This window comes from Myiozetetes cayanensis, unplaced genomic scaffold (assembly GCF_022539395.1).
Source record: "Myiozetetes cayanensis isolate MyiCay16 unplaced genomic scaffold, myiCay2020 scf28, whole genome shotgun sequence".
NCBI lineage: Eukaryota > Metazoa > Chordata > Aves > Passeriformes > Tyrannidae > Myiozetetes > Myiozetetes cayanensis.
Genome location: NW_026087499.1, coordinates 2,489,773 through 2,508,546, shown reverse-complemented (window position 1 = coordinate 2,508,546; position 18,774 = coordinate 2,489,773). Strand labels below are relative to the sequence as shown.

General features: G+C 56.4%; 1 protein-coding gene across 1 annotated transcript in view; it reads left to right on the top strand.

Annotated features, from left to right (window-relative positions):
- Window positions 1–16,849, top strand: part of AGRN (agrin) — a 101,625-nt gene extending 84,776 nt beyond the window's left edge. Inside the window, 16 exon segments of the mRNA XM_050322214.1 lie at window positions 1,131–1,323; window positions 1,967–2,182; window positions 2,795–3,024; window positions 3,416–3,550; window positions 3,700–3,796; window positions 4,015–4,179; window positions 4,282–4,393; window positions 5,363–5,374; window positions 6,221–6,337; window positions 6,802–6,991; window positions 7,591–7,678; window positions 8,415–8,438; window positions 10,855–10,887; window positions 11,717–11,941; window positions 12,535–12,638; window positions 13,831–16,849. Coding sequence (XP_050178171.1) covers window positions 1,131–1,323; window positions 1,967–2,182; window positions 2,795–3,024; window positions 3,416–3,550; window positions 3,700–3,796; window positions 4,015–4,179; window positions 4,282–4,393; window positions 5,363–5,374; window positions 6,221–6,337; window positions 6,802–6,991; window positions 7,591–7,678; window positions 8,415–8,438; window positions 10,855–10,887; window positions 11,717–11,941; window positions 12,535–12,638; window positions 13,831–13,988 — 2,099 coding nt within the window. The 3' untranslated portion in view covers window positions 13,989–16,849.
- The last annotated feature ends 1,925 nt before the right edge of the window (window positions 16,850–18,774 follow it).

The following is an 18,774-nucleotide window of genomic DNA, read 5'->3' as shown; positions in this document are numbered from 1 at the left end:
GGGAGGGGTGGGAAAGGGGCCTCAAAGCTCAGCTTGTCCCACCCCACCATCCCAGGTCGCTCTCCAAGCCCTGCCCAGCCCGGCTCTGAGCGGGAGCGTCCCACGTTGGGGTGATAGAGAGGTGGGGGGGGATGCTCAAACCCAGCCCCAGAGCTGGCACTGCCACTGCAGGGGCTGGTTTAATCGGCTGTCATCTTAGCTCTGCCACAGCAGGTTGTACATGTGCTGTTCGCCGTAAAAGCCTGCGAGGTGCCAGCAGCAATTTCCCCCTGGCTCCGCTCCCGATCCACCGGTGCCCCCAAGCACCGGGAAGATTGGGAGATGCTGCTGTGTTAGCTCAGCTCGTGGCACTGCCCCTCACGGCTCCTGACTGCAAGTGTGGCACAGAACAGGCACTGACCATCCTCTCCAGCCCGGGTGGAGATGCGTTCTGATAATCCAGCCTCTATTTCCCGGTGCTTGGAGCAGCTTAGCAAGCAGCTGGAGGCTGGCAGCACGCTTACCCAGAGCTGCTGTTATTTACTGTGAGCCCCCACTGGCAGTTTGGGGTCATGCTGGGGACTCTGGGCGGCTGGGAGTGCTTATTCCTGAAAAGCTTTGTCCCTAAAGCCATAATCTGGAGCGCTCAAAGCTGTGGGTGTCCAGCCCTCTTCATTTTAATAGGGCTTGGCCTCGCAGATCCCTTGGAAAACCTCAGCCCCAGCGAACAAAAGCCTGGAGTGATGACTGTAAATCTGTCATGTGGGATTCTGGGAGGAGAGATAAAAATTATCTAAGGAGCAGGGAAGCTGAGTTACGAGGAGCTGTGTGTGCAGCAGAGCCCGGCTGATGGCACAGGGGATGCAATAGCTGGGCATGGAAAGGACCAACAGCACTGGTTTTTAACTGGGAGGAGCTGGCTGGGGGAGCTGTTTAAAGCCTGGGAGCAGTCTTGGCGGGGAATGGCATCACAAGAGGGGTTTTGAGTCCCAGTGTGAGCGTCTGGGAGGTGGTGATGACAGGGTGAGCGTGGGCTCAGAGGAGACAACCAGCTTCCCTCCACCCTTGTGTCCGGACAGGTAGAAAATGTTCCCTCCACAGGGCTCTGTGTCCTTCTGTCCCCTCCTCACTCCTCTTCCTGGCTCTTGCAGCTATCAGGTACTTCATCCCCAGCTTCGGGGGCAAGTCCTACCTGGCCTTCAAGATGATGAAGGCGTACCACACGGTGCGCATCGCCATGGAGTTCCGCACCCTGGAGCTGGGGGGGCTGCTGCTCTACAACGGCCAGAACCGCGGCAAGGACTTCATCTCCCTAGCCCTGGTGGGCGGCTTCGTGGAGCTCAGGTGGGTGCCCTCCCACCTCCAGCTGATAGGGAGGAAGAGGAGCTGCTCCAGCCAGAACGGTCCTGGCAGGATATCAGGAGGATGCTGGGCTTGGACTCCCATTCTGAGAGACCCAGAATCAAACAGATGAGGAGAGGAGAAGGTTTTGGGGTTTTTTGGATGCGATGGGGAGCTCGTTTCCCTCTGGCACTTTTCAGCGAAGTTAATTCTCTGATGTCACTTTGCATTTTGAAAAGCTGGAAGGTGTGGGAGGTTGATTTTTTTTTTGGGTTTGGGGTGGGGGTGGCGAGTGAGAGATCTTTTTTTATTTTTGTACCGAGAAAAGAAACACAGGTGGAAAAAAAAAAAAGAAAAAAAGGGGAGGAAAAAAAGGGGAGAAAAAAAAGGGAGAAAGGCCCAAGAAATCTGAGCTGGGATGATTTTTTTTAATATTATTTTTTTTCCTATTCCAAAAGCCAAAGGGACATTTTGGAACGAGGTGAGGTGGAGGAGATGAGTCCTCCAGCAGTCCTGATGCTCAGGGTTGGACAGAGCACGCTCTGAGGGCAGCCTGGCGCAGAAGGGGGGCGGGGAGGGAGATGTCACCTTTCTGTGGGATGGCACAAACACGGCCCTCCCCCTTGTCCCCCTTCTTCTCCTGCAGGTTTAACACGGGCTCTGGCACGGGCGTCATCACCAGCAAGGTCCGTGTGGAGCCGGGCAAGTGGCACCAGCTGGTGGTGAACAGGAACCGGCGCAGTGGGATGCTCTCTGTGGATGGGGAGCCCCACGTGAGTGGGGAGAGCCCCCCAGGCACCGATGGGCTCAACCTGGACACAGACCTGTTCATTGGGGGAGTGCCTGATGACCAGATGGCCGTGTGAGTGTGGGGCTGGGTGCTCACAGCGCCTGCCACTGCTTCAGGGGGTCCTGGGGGGGACTTCCTAATTGATTATCTGTCTGTATGGGTGGAAGAGAGACATTGAGGGGCTGGAGTGAGTCCAGGGAAGGGAATGGAGCTGGGGAAGGGGCTGGAGTATCCTATGAGGAGCTGGAGGGGCTCAGCCCAGAGAAAAGGAGGCTCAGGGGGGACTTTGTGGCTCTCTGCAACTCCCTGACAGGAGGAGGGAGCCGGGTTCTGCTCCCAGGGAACAAGAGACAGTGGGAGAGGAAACAGCCTTGAGCTGTGCCAGGGGAGGGTCAGGTTGGGCATCAGGAGGAATTTCTTCACAGAAAGGATGCTCAGGCATAGGAAGGAGCTGCCTGGGGAGGGGGTGAAACCCCCACCCCTGGAGGTGTCCAAGGAAGGCCCTGGGCTGGGGGACAAGGTGGGGACGATCAGGCACAGATCGGACTCGACGATCTCAGAGGTCCCTTCCAACCTAAACCATTCCGTGACCGGTGCCCTGTGGGGGAGCACAGCCTGACCCAGACGCCCGGAGTGACCCAAAAACCCCCAGCTGACCCCGTGCTCTGATCCCCCCCCCCTCAGGGTAGCAGACCACACCACGGCCACCACGGGCCTCAAGGGCTGCATCCGCCTCCTGGACGTGAACAACCAGATGTACGACCTGCGGGAGAAGGGCAGCGACGTCCTCTACGGCAGCGGGGTGGGCGAGTGTGGCAACGACCCCTGCCACCCCAACCCCTGCCACCACGGGGGCATCTGCCACGTCAAGGAGGCGGAGATGTTCCACTGCGAGTGCCTCCACACCTACACCGGTACGGGGAGGGGGATGCAGGCTCCTCGTCCTGCTTGTGGGGGGGGGTGGTCCTGTGGGATCCCAGAGCCTCTGGGGTCAGCACAGTGGGATAGAGGGAGAGGTGGAGGATGAAGCCTCGTGCAGTGCAGGCAGTAGATTTGGGATGTGCCCCCGTTCATGTGCACGGAAGGGCCAGGACCTGTTTGGTTCTGGTGCACCAAATAACGTCCCCTTGCTAACTTCAGGGGCGTGGTCGGCCAAGGGCATCACCTGCCATTTTTTTGGGGGCTTCCTGGGTCACGGGAACCCAGCCAGAGATTGGGGAGGTGTCAGGAGGCAGCAGGGATGTTGCTCTCTGGCTGTTGGTTGGTTTGTGGCGCCGGGGTGATGAGCTGCCCGTCCCGCTGCAGGGCCCACGTGCGCCGATGAGAGGAACCCCTGCGAGCCCTCGCCCTGCCACGTCTCTGCCACCTGCCTGGTGCTGCCAGAGGGGGGTGCCCTGTGTGCCTGCCCCATGGGCCGGGAAGGAGACTTCTGCGAGCGAGGTGGGACGGGAATGGGGCTGGGGAAGGGGGTGGGGATGGGGTTCAGTTCCCCCAGCCGGCACGTTGGCCTCGGGCTCTGGGGCGCTGGGGCACTGGGTGAGGAGGCTGCTCAGCCTCCTCTCCCTCACCATCCCCTCGTTTGTGCCCAGTGACGGAGCAGGACCACACCATGCCCTTCCTCCCGGAGTTCAATGGCTTCTCCTACCTGGAGCTGAACGGGCTGCAGACCTTCGTTCCTGACCTGCAGTAAGCGCCAGGGAATGGGAGAGGGGGCCTGGGGGGCATCACCTGCCTGCCTGGTGGGTAAAGAGACACCACAGAGCAGCATCCTGAGCATGGCAGGTGTGTCTCTCACCTGCCCAGGGAAGGCAGAGTTATTCCAAGGCCTCGGTGCGTGGGGACGGAGGAAGAGAGCACGAGGGGCAGTGGGGTTTGGAGGGTATCCATAATCCTTCTCTCCTCAGGGACAAAATGTCCATGGAGGTCGTGTTCCTGGCCAAGAACCCCAGTGGAATGATCTTCTACAATGGCCAGAAGACAGATGGCAAGGGGGACTTCGTGTCCCTGGCCTTGCACGACGGGTACCTGGAGTACAGATACGACCTGGGCAAGGGGGCAGCTGTGCTCAGGTGAGGAGGGAGCAGCCCTGGCTGCTCAGAGGAGGTTTGTCAGCGCTCTGCTGATGGCAGAGCTCTCACCTGTGTGTCTCCTCCTCCCTTCTCACCCCCCAGGAGCAAAGAGCCAGTTCCCCTCAACACCTGGACGAGCGTCCTGTTGGAGAGGAACGGGCGCAAGGGGGTCATGAGGATCAACAACGGCGAGAGGGTGATGGGGGAGTCACCGGTGAGTTGGCGGCTCAGGGGAGCTCTCTGGACTTCCAGCTCTGCTCCTGTCACGTGTGGAACGAGCTGAGAGTTCCCCAGGCTCCTGGGCTTTGAATCCCTGTGGCACATGGCTTCAGGGCTGGAGGAGGAGCGGGCAGGACGCGGTGGGGGGAGAGGAGGCTGCAGGCAGAGCGTGCCTGTGTCCCTGCAGGACGGCAGCTGCACACCTCTCCCAGCCCTTCCTCCCTCCCTGTGCCCTGCCCACAGGGCTGCAGAGCCCCTGCCAGGTTTCAGGAATGCCTTTGAGCCCCTCACACACACACACCTCCCCACTCTTTATTTTAGATCCTCGACTGTCCCCGTATCAGGGCAGGTTCGTGAGGCACCTGCGGTACCTGTGGCTTTGAGCTGTGCCCTCAGTGGTGGGGGCTCTTGAGAGCTCAGCCAGGAGGAGGTCACGGAGCAGGGAAAGCCCCTTGGCACTGCTGCTGCTGAATCCAGCAGTGCCTCCTCTCTGTTTCCCAGCTGGCAGCTTCCCCCTCCCAACTTCTCCCCATCCCCTGTCCCTCTGCACTTCTGTCTGCAGAACCCTGGGGTTCCTTTAACCCCCCTTTCCAGCTGAGAAGCTGATACTGCAGGAAGAGAGAGCACTGATGGCTGCTGAACCCATCTGTAAGATCCACCTAGAAATGCAGCAATCAGGGTTACACAGCATCCCTGGAAAAGAAGGGATTTCTTCCTCCCCTTGCTTTGCTCTTCTCAAGCTTCTCTCCAAGCACAGCTTACCCCTGGGTGGCAGGGACACTCCTGTCACCTCCTGCAGCCCCCCCTTCCCCTCCCTGGCTACCCCAGCACTGCTGGCAGCGAGGGTCCTGTGGCCCTGCATGTTTGCAATGTCGCCCACTGATCTCCCTTTTTCTCTCTCTTTTTCTCTCTCCCTCTGATTTCCATTTGTATTTTTCCCTCCCCTGCTGTCTCTGGATCCCAGAAATCCCGTAAGGTAAAGATAAGTATGAACCACCACACCTCCATCTCATCTGCCATTGGCACCTCGCTCTCCATCCAGATCTCAGTGTTTCACCCACTCCCCTTCCCATCTGACCAAGCAGCTTTAGGATCTCTTTAGATTTTAGAGCCACTCGTTTCCCCTTCCATCATTCATCCCCAGACAGTTGTTGCATTTTGGCTTGGAAGCATTTCAATTAATCTGATCATTTATTTATTTTTTTTTTTAACTCCACAAAGCATTAGCTTAGTGATCCATGTAATCCCCTGGGCCCCTGGCTCCATCCCAGGTGCCCAGGAAGGGTTGTCATTCCTGCCTGGTGAACCCTGCAGTTGAAGACTCACCCGGAATTTTCCGGGCTGGGCAGTTGGGGCTGCAGGGTGACAGCAAGGAAGGAGCTTCCTCCTCCAAACACACACCATCTGGGATGCAGGAGAACCTCCTCTAGCCACGGGAACCTGCAGCAGCCAGATAGAACCCAAGCTGAATCCTTCTGGAATGCGTTTGGGTTTCAACATCACCCCCCCAGAGAGACTTTGATATTTGGTTACCTGGTTTTGGGGGTCACGCAAAACCAGAGCCCCCCTCTCCATGCCTGAGGGCATTAGAACAGCATCTCCCCAAAATTAAACTCACAGGGAACCTTTTCCAGATGGCTGCTGGCGGGTGGGACCTTGCAGCTTGGCATGAGGAGGTTTCCTGAAGGCCCCTCTCATAGAATCACAGAATATCCTAAATTGGAAGGGACCCACAGGGCTCATCAAGTGCAACTCCTGGGCCTGCACAGGACACCCAGGGATATCCTGACACGTTCTCCATCATCTCCCCTCTCCTCCCCAGGTACCTCACACCTTCCTGAACCTGAAGGAGCCGTTTTACGTGGGAGGAGCCCCTGATTTCAGCAAGCTGGCTCGAGCAGCTGCCATCTCCACCAGCTTCGAGGGGGCTGTGCAGAGGGTAAGGTCCTGCTGGGCAGCCCAGTGTCCAGCTGGGAGATGTGCCATCTGCCCTGGTCCTGCTGGAGGGGAGGGAGGATGAGCCTGGCAATGGGCTGGCCCAGCCTGTGGGTCCATAGGGAGGAAAAGTGGCAGGAGGGGAGGCAAAAGTGTGTCACAGGAACATGTGGGGCTGGGAGCTGGTTCCCATCTCCCCTTTTTCCCAGGGACACTACCCTCTGTCCTCCCACTGCAGAGAGATGGGGTGGTGGAGGGTCATGACAGAATCATGGAATGGTTTGGGTTGGAAAGGACAATAAAGCCCATCCCATTCCACCCCTGTGGGCAGGGTCACCTTCCACTATCCCAGGTGGCTCCAACCTGGCCTTGGACACTCCCAGGGGATGGGGCAGCCACGGCTTCTCAGGGCAACCTGTGCCAGGGCCTCCCCACCTCCCTGCTAACTCCTGTGTTTCCCCTGGCCAGATCTCCATCAAGGGGGTTCCCGTGCTGAAGGAGCAGAACATCCGCAGTGCCATCGAGATCTCGCCGTTCCGGGGCCACCCCTGCACCCAGAAACCCAACCCCTGCCAGAACGGGGGCACCTGCAGCCCCCGGCTGGAGAGCTACGAGTGTGCCTGCCAGAGGGGCTTCTCTGGGGCCCACTGTGAGAAAGGTGAGGTGCCAGGGTGGGCTGGATGTGGGCTGGCAACGGAGCTGCTTCCCTGGCGAGCTGGTGGCGGCAGGACGGCGCAGCGCCGGGGCCAGGCTGGAGATCTCGTCCCTTTTGTAGAGTCCTGGAATGTTTTGTGTTGGAAGGCACCTTAAAAATCATATCATTCCACACCCTGCCCCTTCCACCAGCCCAGGTTGCTCCAGCCTGGCTTTGGATGCTCCCAGGGTGGGGCAGCCACAGCTTTTCTGGGCAACCCATGCCGGTGCCTCCCCGCCCTCACAGCCAAGAATTTCTTTCCAGTATCTCATCTAAACCTCCCCTCTTTTAAGTTTAAATCCATTAAACCGAAATTGCAGTTTAAATTTGACTGACAGTTGATGACAGTTGGCTGCAAAACAGGGAGATGGCCCCAAAATTCCAGACCCTAAAGCCACAGCAAACCTCTCCAGGGGCTTGCTTGGAGTACCACGGGGCTGACATGCCCCAGGGGATGGCAGTTGGTGCTTGCCTTCATCCTCTTAGGGATGCTCAGCATAAAGGGGGGATTTTCCTGGTCTCCAGGGTGGGATCCTGACAGCTCTTGCCTTTCCCACCCCCAGTGATCATCGAGAAGGCTGCTGGGGATGCAGAGGCCATTGCCTTCGATGGCAGGACATACATGGAGTACCACAACGCCGTCACCAAGAGGTAACTCAGCTGCTGAGCTGAACCGAGCTCCAAGCAAGGAGTTAGGGCTGACAGCAGGAGGAAGAGCTGGGATCCAGGAATTCCAGAGGGAAGCAAACCAAACTGGGGCTCTGAGCAGGCCTCACCTCCATCTAAAGCTGCCTTGTTGGCAGCGGGTTTGCCCCAGAACAGCAGTGCCTGGCCAGCTTCAGGCCTGGCTGCTCTCGCTCTGCTAACCTGGGTTAGCACTGCCTGCTTTGGGCTGGGGTGGAGCTGGAGCCTTGGTGTCCCTGCCTGTTTTGTGCCACAAGGGTCGTTCTGCCAGCACAGAGGGGCCATCACTGCTGTGGGACCTTCTCCAGCCTCTGCCCAGCCCCGTGGGCTGGGGGTGCTGCTGTGCACCCCGTGGTGTCCGGGGCTGTGCTGCTCCCTGGGGCTTCTCTCTCAGGATGGGCAGAGCTGCTGGCTGAGGTCCTGTTCGGCCTCTGGGCTGGGTGTTTCTCCTTCAGGGCACTCTGGTTCCACTGTGCCCTGGTTCAGTGCCCTTCCCTCCTCACCAGTGCGTGTCCCTGTGGTTAATTCCCAGCTCCAGGGCACTGGGAGAGGGTGTTGGATGAGACTTCACCGACCTGCCTGTCACACCCCTGGATTCCCTGTTTCCAAACACCCTGCCTGGGAGGGTGTCCGTGCTGAGCTGTTGTCTGTCCGTCTCTGTCTGTCTGTCCCTTCTCAATGTCCCTGTTTCTTTGTTTTCAAGCCACCTGAGCAATGAGATCCCTGCGTAAGTACGGCCCTCCCTGCTCCACTCTGCCCTCACCACGCCCCCATCGCCACCCCAACCTCAGCCCACCCGTGGGGGAGCACAGGGAAGGGTAGGGGAAGGAATTTGGGCCCTCTCCTGGGCTCTGCCACGGGCAGGTGTTCCCATTTCAGGGGGAGGAGGACTCAGGGACTGAGTTTAAGGATGGGCATAGAGGAGGAAAGCTCCTGTAGACTCACTGTTCCATCAGCAGCCGATGGAAATCCAGGGTGCTGATCCTGCACATGTTTTTCCAGCGTGGATGTGGCATTGCTGCTGTAGAGGGGAGGCCAGGCAGTGGAACTGGGAGGATGTTCCCCAGCCAGAGTGTGTGGCCTGGGAGCCCCTCAGAAAATGCAAGTGGGGACGGGGGTTCAGAAGAAGAGTCTGGGCAGCTGATTGGGGAGAAACTTCTTGCCTAGAGCAGCCTTGACAGCTGTGATTTGCTGTCTATCTGTCTGTCTTGCTGAGCACCAGGGGTGGAATGAGAGCCCTGCTCCATGCAGATGTATCCCCCAGTGTCTGGGGGAGAGCTGGAGAGATTCCTGCCTGCCACATCCCCATCTCACCTCATTTTCTACCAGCCGGGGGTCAGGCGGGGGCTTGGGAGGCTGAGCTGGTGTGTGCATGTGTGTCAGCACCTGGGGAGCCACAGAGCCATCACCTGCATGTTCACAGCACTTGGGGAGGTGCTCTGGGTTTGGAAAGGGCTTTTCAGGAGCATCCCAAGTGTCCTCCTGAGCTGGGCAGTGCCCACAGCAGTGAGAGAGCCTGCAGTGACCTGCACCAGTGCCCTGCTGTCCCTCTGCACCCACAGAGCCACAACCCTGCCATGAGCAGAAGGTGTCCTGCCTCTCCCAGTGCTCTGCAAAGGGGCAAGGCCACCATTCCCAGCCTTCTCCCTGCCTGGACCAGCCTATTTTGGCCGTGCATGCCCCACCCTGCGAGGGAGCCTCCATCCTGCATTCACCAGCCCTGCTGGGCTGAGGGACCCATCAAAGCAGGTTTTTTTTTTTGTGCCTCCAGGCAGACACTGGGGCATGCCCTGGGCAGGGCTAACGCTGCCAGTGCTTCTCTGGGCTCTGCTGGCCGTGACATGCCTGTGCCTTTTCTCCTGGGCCATCCATTTTTACACACACACACACACGAGTAGTTCGAGCTGAGCGTGACGCGGGACCTGCAGCCCCCGAGCGCTGGCAGGCAGTGCCAGAGGGACAGCTGGGCTCCTGGATTTCCCCTTCTCCATGCACACACCCCGTGCTCCAAGTCAGCCCCAGGGCTGACTCAGAGGCTGTGTGTGACAGTTCCACTCCACGGGAGCCCATGGCAGGACAAGAGGACGCAGCCTCGAGTTGTGCCAGGGGAGGTTTAGGTGGGATATTAGGGAAGATTTCTTCACTGGAAGGGTGGCCAGGCGTTGGCACAGGCTGCCCAGGGCGGTGGTGGAGTCACCACCCCTGGAAGTGTTCTAGAAATGTGGGGATGTGGCACTTTGGGACATGGTTTAGTGCTGAGACTTGATGGTCTCAGAGGGCTTTTCCAACATGAGGGATTCTGTTGATTCCAAGAGAATTCCTGCAGGCCTGAGACCTGCCTGCAGGGAAGGGGGTCCCAAAGCTCCCTGTCCCCAGCAGTGTGTCCCTGGGATCCACAGCCCAGCAGCATGGCTGAGTACCAGGAACGCTGACAGCCATGGAATCATGGGATCACTGAGGTTGGAAAAGCCTTCTAAAATCATGAAATCCAGCTGTTAACCCTGCACCACTAAGCAGTGTCCCCAAGTGCCACATCCACACGGTTTTTGTGAGCACTTCCAGGGGGTGATGATTCCACCACTGCCTTGGGCAGCCTGTTCCAATGCTTGACCACGTTTCCAGTGAAGAAATTTTCCCTGATATCCAAACTAAACCTCTGCTGGTGCAACTTGAGCTGTCTCCTCTCGTCCTGTCGCTTGTTCCCTGCGAGAAGGGACCCCCCAACCTGGCTACAACCTCCTGTGAAGGAGTTGGAGAGAGTCAGAAGGTCCCTCCTGAGCCTCCTTTTCTCCAGGCTGAGCCCCCCCAGCTCCCTCAGCCACCCCTCACAGACCTGTGCTCCAGCCCCCAGGAGCACACTGGAGCATCCCCACACCACCAGCACAGGGCTGCATTCCCTCCTTGGCCTTATCCTGCTCCGCCTGGCTAAGCCACCACTTCCAAACGTGTTGGAGGCGACTCCTCCATCCCCGGGACGGTTCCTGGCGCTCCCCACTCGCGCTGGGCAGTTTCTGTGTGGGATGAAGAGCTGCTGCTGCTGAGCAGGGCTGTTCCCTGTGTGCCAGGGTGGGTGGGAGGGAAGGGAAGGGTCTCCTCTGCTGCCCCCTGCTTATGGCACGCTCCCCTTTCTTCCCCCATCCGAGTCCCGAGGCGCTGGACTATCCCGTGGAGCCCAGGTGAGTGAGCCAGGCTTGGTGCTCTCGTGTCTCGTGCTCTGCTGTCGCTGCCTCTGCATGTCTCTGTCCCCCTGTGTGTGTGTCCTGTGTGCCCAGATCCTTGGCTTTTTATTTGTAAGGGATGCAGCTCTGCAGAGGGTGAGTAAACAGGGAGGGAGCCCCGTCCCTCCAGCCCAGGAACAGCAGCAGGGTGGGCTCAGCAGGCTGAGGTACCTTGGCAGTACATCAGGCTCCGTGCAGAGCCTTGTCCAGCCCTTTGGGTGCAGTGTCCCTTGGGAATAAAAAGCTGTCTGTGTTGTCCATGCTGTTTCTGTGTCTCAGCATCCCAGGAGTTGTGTGGCCACCCCACAGGGCAAGCTCAGAGCCCTGTGCCTGTTCCAGAAGAGACTGAGCAGAGATGAGGATGCCAGTGGGGAGGAAATCCTGCCCTTCCTTCATTCCTCCCTTGGGAAAAGATGCCTCATCTAGGAGAAAGGAGGCTTTGCTGCCTCTGTGGGCAGCCTCTCTCCCCTTCAAACTGCTCATCCTCTCCCAGTCCCCAGCCCTGGGGAACAAGACTGGTGTGCCACTGCTTTGAGTGGGAGCTGGGTTAGACACCTCGAGGGCCATTTCTTTGATCCTCTGGCCTGGTTCAGAGCTTCCCATCTGCTCCCACCCCGTGCACCAGGCATCCTGATATCCCAAAGTCTGCCAACCCCTCAGGCAGGGACAGACCCCACGTGTAGCCTGATGCCAGGGGTTGGATGGAGGTTGTCCCAGCAGGCTGGGAAGAGAAGGCTGCTCCAAGGAGCTGCCTTGTTTTTAACTCTGCCCCCACCTCCCCACACAGTGAGAAGGCCCTGCAGTCCAACCACTTCGAGCTGAGCATCAAAACAGAGGCCACGCAGGGGCTGATCCTGTGGAGCGGGAAGGGGCTGGAGCGCTCGGACTACATCGCCCTGGCCATCGTGGATGGCTTCGTGCAGATGACCTACGACCTGGGCTCCAAGCCAGTCGTCCTCAGATCCACGGTGCCAGTCAACACCAACCAGTGGATCCACATCAAAGCCTACAGGTGGGAAGGCTGGAGGGACGGAGGGAGGGAGGGAAAAGCGGGAGCGGGGCGGATGCGCCGGGCCGGGCGAGCTGAGTCACGGTGCCCTGCGATCCCCAAGGATCGCTCCTGCCCTGGGATAATAATAGAGGAGAGGCATGTGGGCAGTGCCCTGTGGAGGGGAGCGTGTTGGGGCACGCCTGGAAATGTCAGAGGGGCAGGAACAAGGAGGTCTGGGAAGGTCTGTGCCTTTTACGTGAGCTGTCTGAGGGTTTGACATTCTGGCCGCGCTGAGCCCGAGCTGTCCCTCGTTATTTTTGTTGGCGGTGGGAGTGGTGAGGATCATGTGCCTTGGCGTGCCAGGGATTGCTGTGGTGGGTCTGGAGGAAGCTGTGGCTGCTGGTGGGGCTGTGGGATGCCATGGGGATGCTGGAGGGGAGCACTGTGGCGCTGGACCAAGGACTTCTCCATGCCACAGCCACAGGGAGAGCTCAGCTCCCCTTGCCTTTCCAGCTGGTGGTGCCCTGTGTCAGGGTTTGGTGCAAAGCAGAGAACACCTCTGGGTTTTGCCTCTAATCATCTCCTGTTCCTTCTTCCCCCCACTCTGGGAGCAGGGTACAGAGGGAAGGTTCCCTCCAGGTTGGGAATGAAGCTCCCATTGCTGGTTCTTCTCCACTTGGTGCCACACAACTGGACACAGACGGGGCCCTGTGGCTGGGTGAGTTGGTGTGGGCAGGGTGAGCATCCAGGCTGGCCTGGAAAAAATAGTGAATTAAATCACAGAGTCACAGAATGGTTTGGGTTGGAAGGGACCTTAAAGCTCATCTCTTTCCAACCCCTGCCATGGGCAGGGACACCTTCCACTAGCCCAGGTTGCTCCAAGCCCTGTCCAACCTGGCCTTGGACACTCCCAGGGATGGGGCAGCCACAGCTTCTCTGGGCAGCCTGTGCTGGGGCCTCCCCAGCCTGACAGGGAACAATGGATTTAGATTCTATTTACACTTTTTGGAAGCATCTGTTCTTATCTCCCTGGTCTAAGCCTGTAGTTCAGGTCTAACCTGACTCCCAAGGAGTTCATATTCAAAAATGTAGCCTTGCCTGTGAAAAGAGAGGATCCTGGGGGCCATTTCTCCTTCTGAAATCAGCCTGGAAGTCATGTGCAAAGCAGGATTTGTCCATGAGAAATTTTTGCTTGGCTGCCCCACTGGCTCCTCCAAAAGTTGTGTTTGCAATCACCTCCTCTCATAATTTCCATGTATTTCCTGTGTAATGAGCCCAGAGCTGATATTGCAGAAACTGAACTAAAATACACTTTGAATTCGGAACCAATCCCCAAGGAAAGGAAACTTTGAGTTGAATGGGTTATTTTAGAATAAAAATAGCAGGAGAACAGAAATGCCAATGGAAATGAGTTGCTGGTTGAAGTGCCTTCAGGAAACCTGCAGGCATTGGTTGGAACTGGCGTGGCTGATCTAAGTGGAAATAACTACTACTTATTTTCATAAAACCAATTGATTTAACTGAATAATTAATTGATATTTACTGTTAGCCAGGAAAGAGGTTGGGAGGTCTTCCCTGCTGTTGGGAAGACATTCACGGAATGGCTGAGGCTGGAAAACACCTCTGAGGTCGAGTCCAAGCTGTGCCCCATCACCACCTGGGAACCAGCACCACATCCAGCCGTTCCTTGAACACTTCCAGGGGGATGGGCACTCCACCACCTCCCTGAGCAGCCCCTTGCACTGTTTAACAACCCTTTTCCAGGGAGAAATCCCCCCCTCCCTTAGTTCCTCTCCCGAGACATTCCCAGCGGCGCCGGGGTGTGCGCGCAGGGTGGGGGTGTGTGACAGTGCTGGGGACAGGCTGGGTGTCCCCTGCCCCGTGCCCTGAGCTCTCTGTGTCCCTTGCAGGGGGGCTGGAGAAGCTGAGTGTGGCTCACAAGCTGCCCAAGGCCTACAGCACTGGCTTCGTTGGCTGCATACGGGATGTCCTCGTGGACCGCCAAGAACTGCACCTGGTGGAGGACGCTTTAAACAACCCCAGGATATTACACTGCTCGGCCAAATAGACCCCCCCAGAGACCCTCCCTCCTCCTTCCCTCCCTCCTGCCTATTGCTGTAATTATTTTCTATTTTTGTAAACTTATTGCTTTTTATATTTTTGGGGAGGGGAGGGGTGGGGAGAGAGGGGAGGGGGGAAAAAAGGGAGGGGAGGAAACACCTTTTCTTTTGGGTTATTCATTCGGTTGCAGCCTATCCAGGTCAGGCAGACTCGAATCAAACAGCAGCAACAAAGAACAAACCTTGAACCAAGTCTCCAAGAAGTGACAGAAGAACTTGCCCATTGCATTGTAAATCTTCTTCATACTTGAAGCTTCTTTTTGGTTTTGTTTTTGTTTTTTTGGGAGGGGGGGAGGAGGTTATTTTTTTCCCCCCTCCTTACTTGTGTTCTTGGGTTGTCGTCTGTGCCCGTGGGGGGAGAAGATGCTGGTGCTGGCGAGACGTGTGGCCTTCATGGATTCACTGCCTGGCCCCAACGTCCCCTCTGCAGTGCCTGGCTGAGCAGGGAGGTGGGAATGGCCACCCTTGGCTCTGCCAAGCCTTCTCCTGGCCCTGTGCTCACCCCCGACCTCCCTCCTCCTCCCCCCTCCCTCCTTCCTCTCACTATAATTTATGTGTGTAAGGATCTCAAGTGCTTTTCTCCTTCGTGCTCTGTTAAAATCAGGGATGCCATGCACTGGAAGAGAGACCAAGGCCTGCTCTGAGCAGGCAGGAAAGCATTGCTCTTTGGTTGTCTTATGACTGTTTGCTGGACTGTGAGGTGCTGGGAGTGGGGGGAAACGTTGATTTCTCTGTTGCTTCTCCTCCTCCTCCTCCTCCTCCTCTTGGACACGTGCAGAAGCAGCTGTGAAACCTCATTTCCACGCTCCGTGTCTACCCAGACACGTCCCAACCACCACCTGTTTGCCCTCCTTGGCTGCTCTTCCCAAGAGCTTCTGCCCACCAAGCCTTGCCCTCCCGCGCGCCGGGGATACCTTGGAGCTCCGTCTCCAAGAGCTGGAAGTGCTTCCCCCCCCTCCTCTTCCAGCACTGCCAAACAGGCTGTGAGGGCACAGGGACTGGGCCCCTCTTGGCTTTTCAAAGATCTGCTGGATGTGTCCTCCCATGACTTTGCCCTCGGATTCTTCGCCAGCCTGGGAGCGCAGAGCAGGCACCGGAGCCTCTCCCAGGAGGAGAATTTGGAGTTTCACCTCGGACTTCCACGGTTTTTTGCAACGCCCAGGGCCGTGCAGGGTCTTCCAGGCCATGATCAAAGCTCCTCTGGACGCTGCCAGCCCGGCAGGAACAGCTCCAGCAGGAATGGGAACAGGGCACGAGTCGGGGCTGGAGTGTTTGGGGTTTTTTTTTGGGGGGGTGGGGGGTGGATTTTTAGGTGTTTTCTTCCTTGAAAGCAAATGTTGTAGTGGCCAGTGACAAAGCCAGTAAGTGTGTCCGTGAGTGGATGGTGAGTGTTTGTGAGTGTCTGTCGCCCAGCACACGTGTGCCTACAGACATGGGATCTCCTGGAAGCAGGAGAAGAGCCAGTGGATCGCAGCTGGGGAGGAGATGACCCTCTCCATCCAGGTTCCTTCTCCGTGGGAAGGATTTAATGATGCTGTGCAGCATCTACGTCCCCTCCCCACCCTGAGATGGCAACTCTGTATAAAAACAGCTTTATGGAGTGTACAGAACGAACCTGAAGGATCCCACCAGCTACTGAGTGTTAATTAATACCCGAGGTGCCATAATTTTGCAGTTTATCCTTCAATGTCTAGCACACCTTGCAGGGTACCCTTTAAAAACGGTGTTTTTTGGCACTAAAGTTTTGAGCCACGAGAGGTCAAAAGCGTTTTCTCAGGGTGAGCTCTGAACACAGGGGAAGATCGTGTGTCAAAACCACTCGGGGCTTCTCGTTTCCTTCTTTTTACTTGATTCGAAGAAAATTATCCCCCTCACCCCCAATCCCCAATCTGTGACATTCCTCTCTAAATCCAGTGGTTAAATATTCCATTGGGGAAATACTATTATTCCATGGGGGGAAAAGGGAGGGGCTGTGCCCTCTGTGGGATGGAGATCTGGGGTGTGTCTGTGTGTGTGTGTGTGTTTGGGGTTGTGTGGGTGCCAAACCCCACATTTTAAGTGGCTGCTGTATAGAAATTGTGGGTCCTGGGGGGGAGTGCTGTGCTGTGGAAAGGAGGGGAGGGTCTTGGATCTGCAGGATGAGGTGGAGACCCCCCCAGTCCGTGTTTTGAGAAGGGGGATTTGCAGCTGGGCAAGGCTGAGACAGGGCTGGGTGACATAGAGGGACGGGGTTGGGGGGGAGCACGTGCAGAGGAAGCTGCTAATTTTCTGGAATGCCACTCGAAAAACGAAGCCAGGGTCACTGCAAAAATCACAACCCCGACAGCTAAACAAAACAAACAAACAAAACAAAACAAAGAACTCTGTCTGCTTTTGCTGGGGCTTGGAAATGCCTTAAAACGAGGCCGTGGCGTCCTCGTGTTGGAGCATCTTGAACCGAGGTCAGACTCAGCAGTGCTCCCTTGGGGCTGTGCACTTAACTACTTGGGCTTTATTTTTAATAGCATTTATAACATGTATGTACAAAAAAAAAAAAAGAAAAAAGAGACATTGAGGTTTGTTTTTTTTTTCTGGGTTTGGTTGTTTGTTTTTTTATATTGATTTTGGTTTTGGTGTTTTGTTTTGTTTTTTCCTTTTTTTTTTTTTTTTAATGTCCACGTGGCTTCATTTATAGGGTAAATTAATGACCATTGTGAACTGCTGTATGAATTCTGAAGGGCAATGCACAGTAGAGGAGCAGCATGATATAACCATTACTAACTCGTGTCTTTCGTCAATCACCATGAAATAAAGTTTGAAAACTATTAAATATGTTTTTAAGGGGCCTGTTGCTTCTTTTCTTTTTTTTTTTTTTTCGTATCTCAATTGTTCACTGTTTCCTGGACAGATTTCCCTCAGAACCTGAGTGGCTCATGCAGGTACCTGCTGTATCTTCTGAGGCACAGGGTGGGATTTTTGGGGTGTCCTGTGCAGGGCCAGGAGCTGAACTCTGATCCTTGTGGGTCCCTCCCAACTCAGGATATTCCCTGAGATGGACCAGCACTTCCATTCCCACCCTGAACAGGTTTTCCTGAGGGTGCCTTTGCACCTGGCTCTCCCACCAGTGCCTGCAGCATCATCTTTCTGCCAGAAAAGGGCGAGAGGTGCAGAATTCCATTCAATAGGGAGCTCCAGGTTCACCCAAGCGGGGTGGAGCGAGATCAGAACATGGGTTTCCTGCCATCTGGGAGCAGCTAATTTAGCAAATGGAGTCGTTTTGATACCAGCAAGGATGGGAGTCCATTGGGGTCTGAATTGGCTCTTCAGCGGACAGCGAGTGGGGAACAACAGGCCCAGTGTGTGAGCAGCCCCAGGGGGTGCAGAGCTCACCACTGGGGCCGTGTTTTGCTCAGGATCAGCCTCCTGGGGCAGCCTCTCCCCGACAATGACTTGATTATGCCACGACAGGCACGGGCTTGCGAAGCCAGTCCCTCTTCCAGAGGAGCTTTGCCAGCTCTGCTGCAGAGCAGCAGGAGAAAAAGCCATCCTTGTCTTGGCCAGAGGGGAGAAGAGCCCTGGCAGCTGCAGGGATTTTTTACTTCCAGGCTGGAAAAAGCCATTGTGAGGGGAAGGAGGGAAGGGGGAAAGGACAGGAGCCGTGCTGGGGGGCACGCTTGGGCAGGCAGCACGTGGGACTCAGGAGCAGGGGATGGCCTGGCCATGATTTTGGCAGCTTCCCAGTGCTCCCAGGAACACGCCTGGCTGCCCAGCCAGCACCCACTGGGAGCAGAGGCAAAGTGCTGGTGTCTCCCAGAGGAGGCAGCACAGGTGGGGTTGGGTGGTCTCCCCCATCCTCAGCTCTCTCCAGGAGTTCCAGCCTGGCTGTGTGAGAAGCCAAAGGGGGGGCCTTCATTAAAGGTACAGAAATTTAGCAGGAAATAACACCCCATTGAGCTCCAGCTGGTCCTCAGAGATCAGAGGGTGCAGCTGGGCTTAATTTCTGATTATAACCAACTGAGCACTGTCAGTCTGGTTGGGCTCTGTAAAAGCACAGACTCACAAATAATTCAATTTGCCAACCCAGGACTATAGGGCTGATCATGTTCAATAAGGATTTGCATGATCCAGACATCACAAATAGTGTGTTTTCCCTCTCTGATTTTTCTGCTCCCCCTCCCTCCCTTTGCATTATAAATTTTTGGGCCCCAACCACGTTGTTACAGGTGGGGTTTGGTGGCTTTGGTCATACCTGCATTACAGACCTCGTGTTCTTCCTCATTTTTAGTCTGAGAGGTGTAAAATTCAATATGTAAACGGGGCCTAATGAGGGTCTGGCTTACTTTTGGTGGGAATTTACAGCTGTGGTTTCCTTTTTTTTTTTTTAACGAAGAAGCTGAACTGCTGCCCACCAGCAGTGCCCTCAGGAAGGGTCTCATCCCAGTGACACACACGCAGTTTGGCCTCACAAAGGAGCCTCAGTGCCCTGAGAGAAGGTCCCAAGGCCTGGGAGCCTGGATGGGAGGGGAAAGGAGGGGAGGAGAGGACAGGGGTCACCATTAGCAGGGGTTGCTATTTGGCCTCTGTGGTCCTCGTTGCCCTGTGAGCAAGCCAGTGGCATTCAGGGAAGCTGAAGTCAGAAATGAGCTGGCTCCTGGCTGCCAGCTCCCTGGGTATTCCCCGAATAGACATGGAATTCGCTGAGTCTTATTATAGTTATAAAACTGCTATTTTTGACACCACAGGCAGACTTGGGGG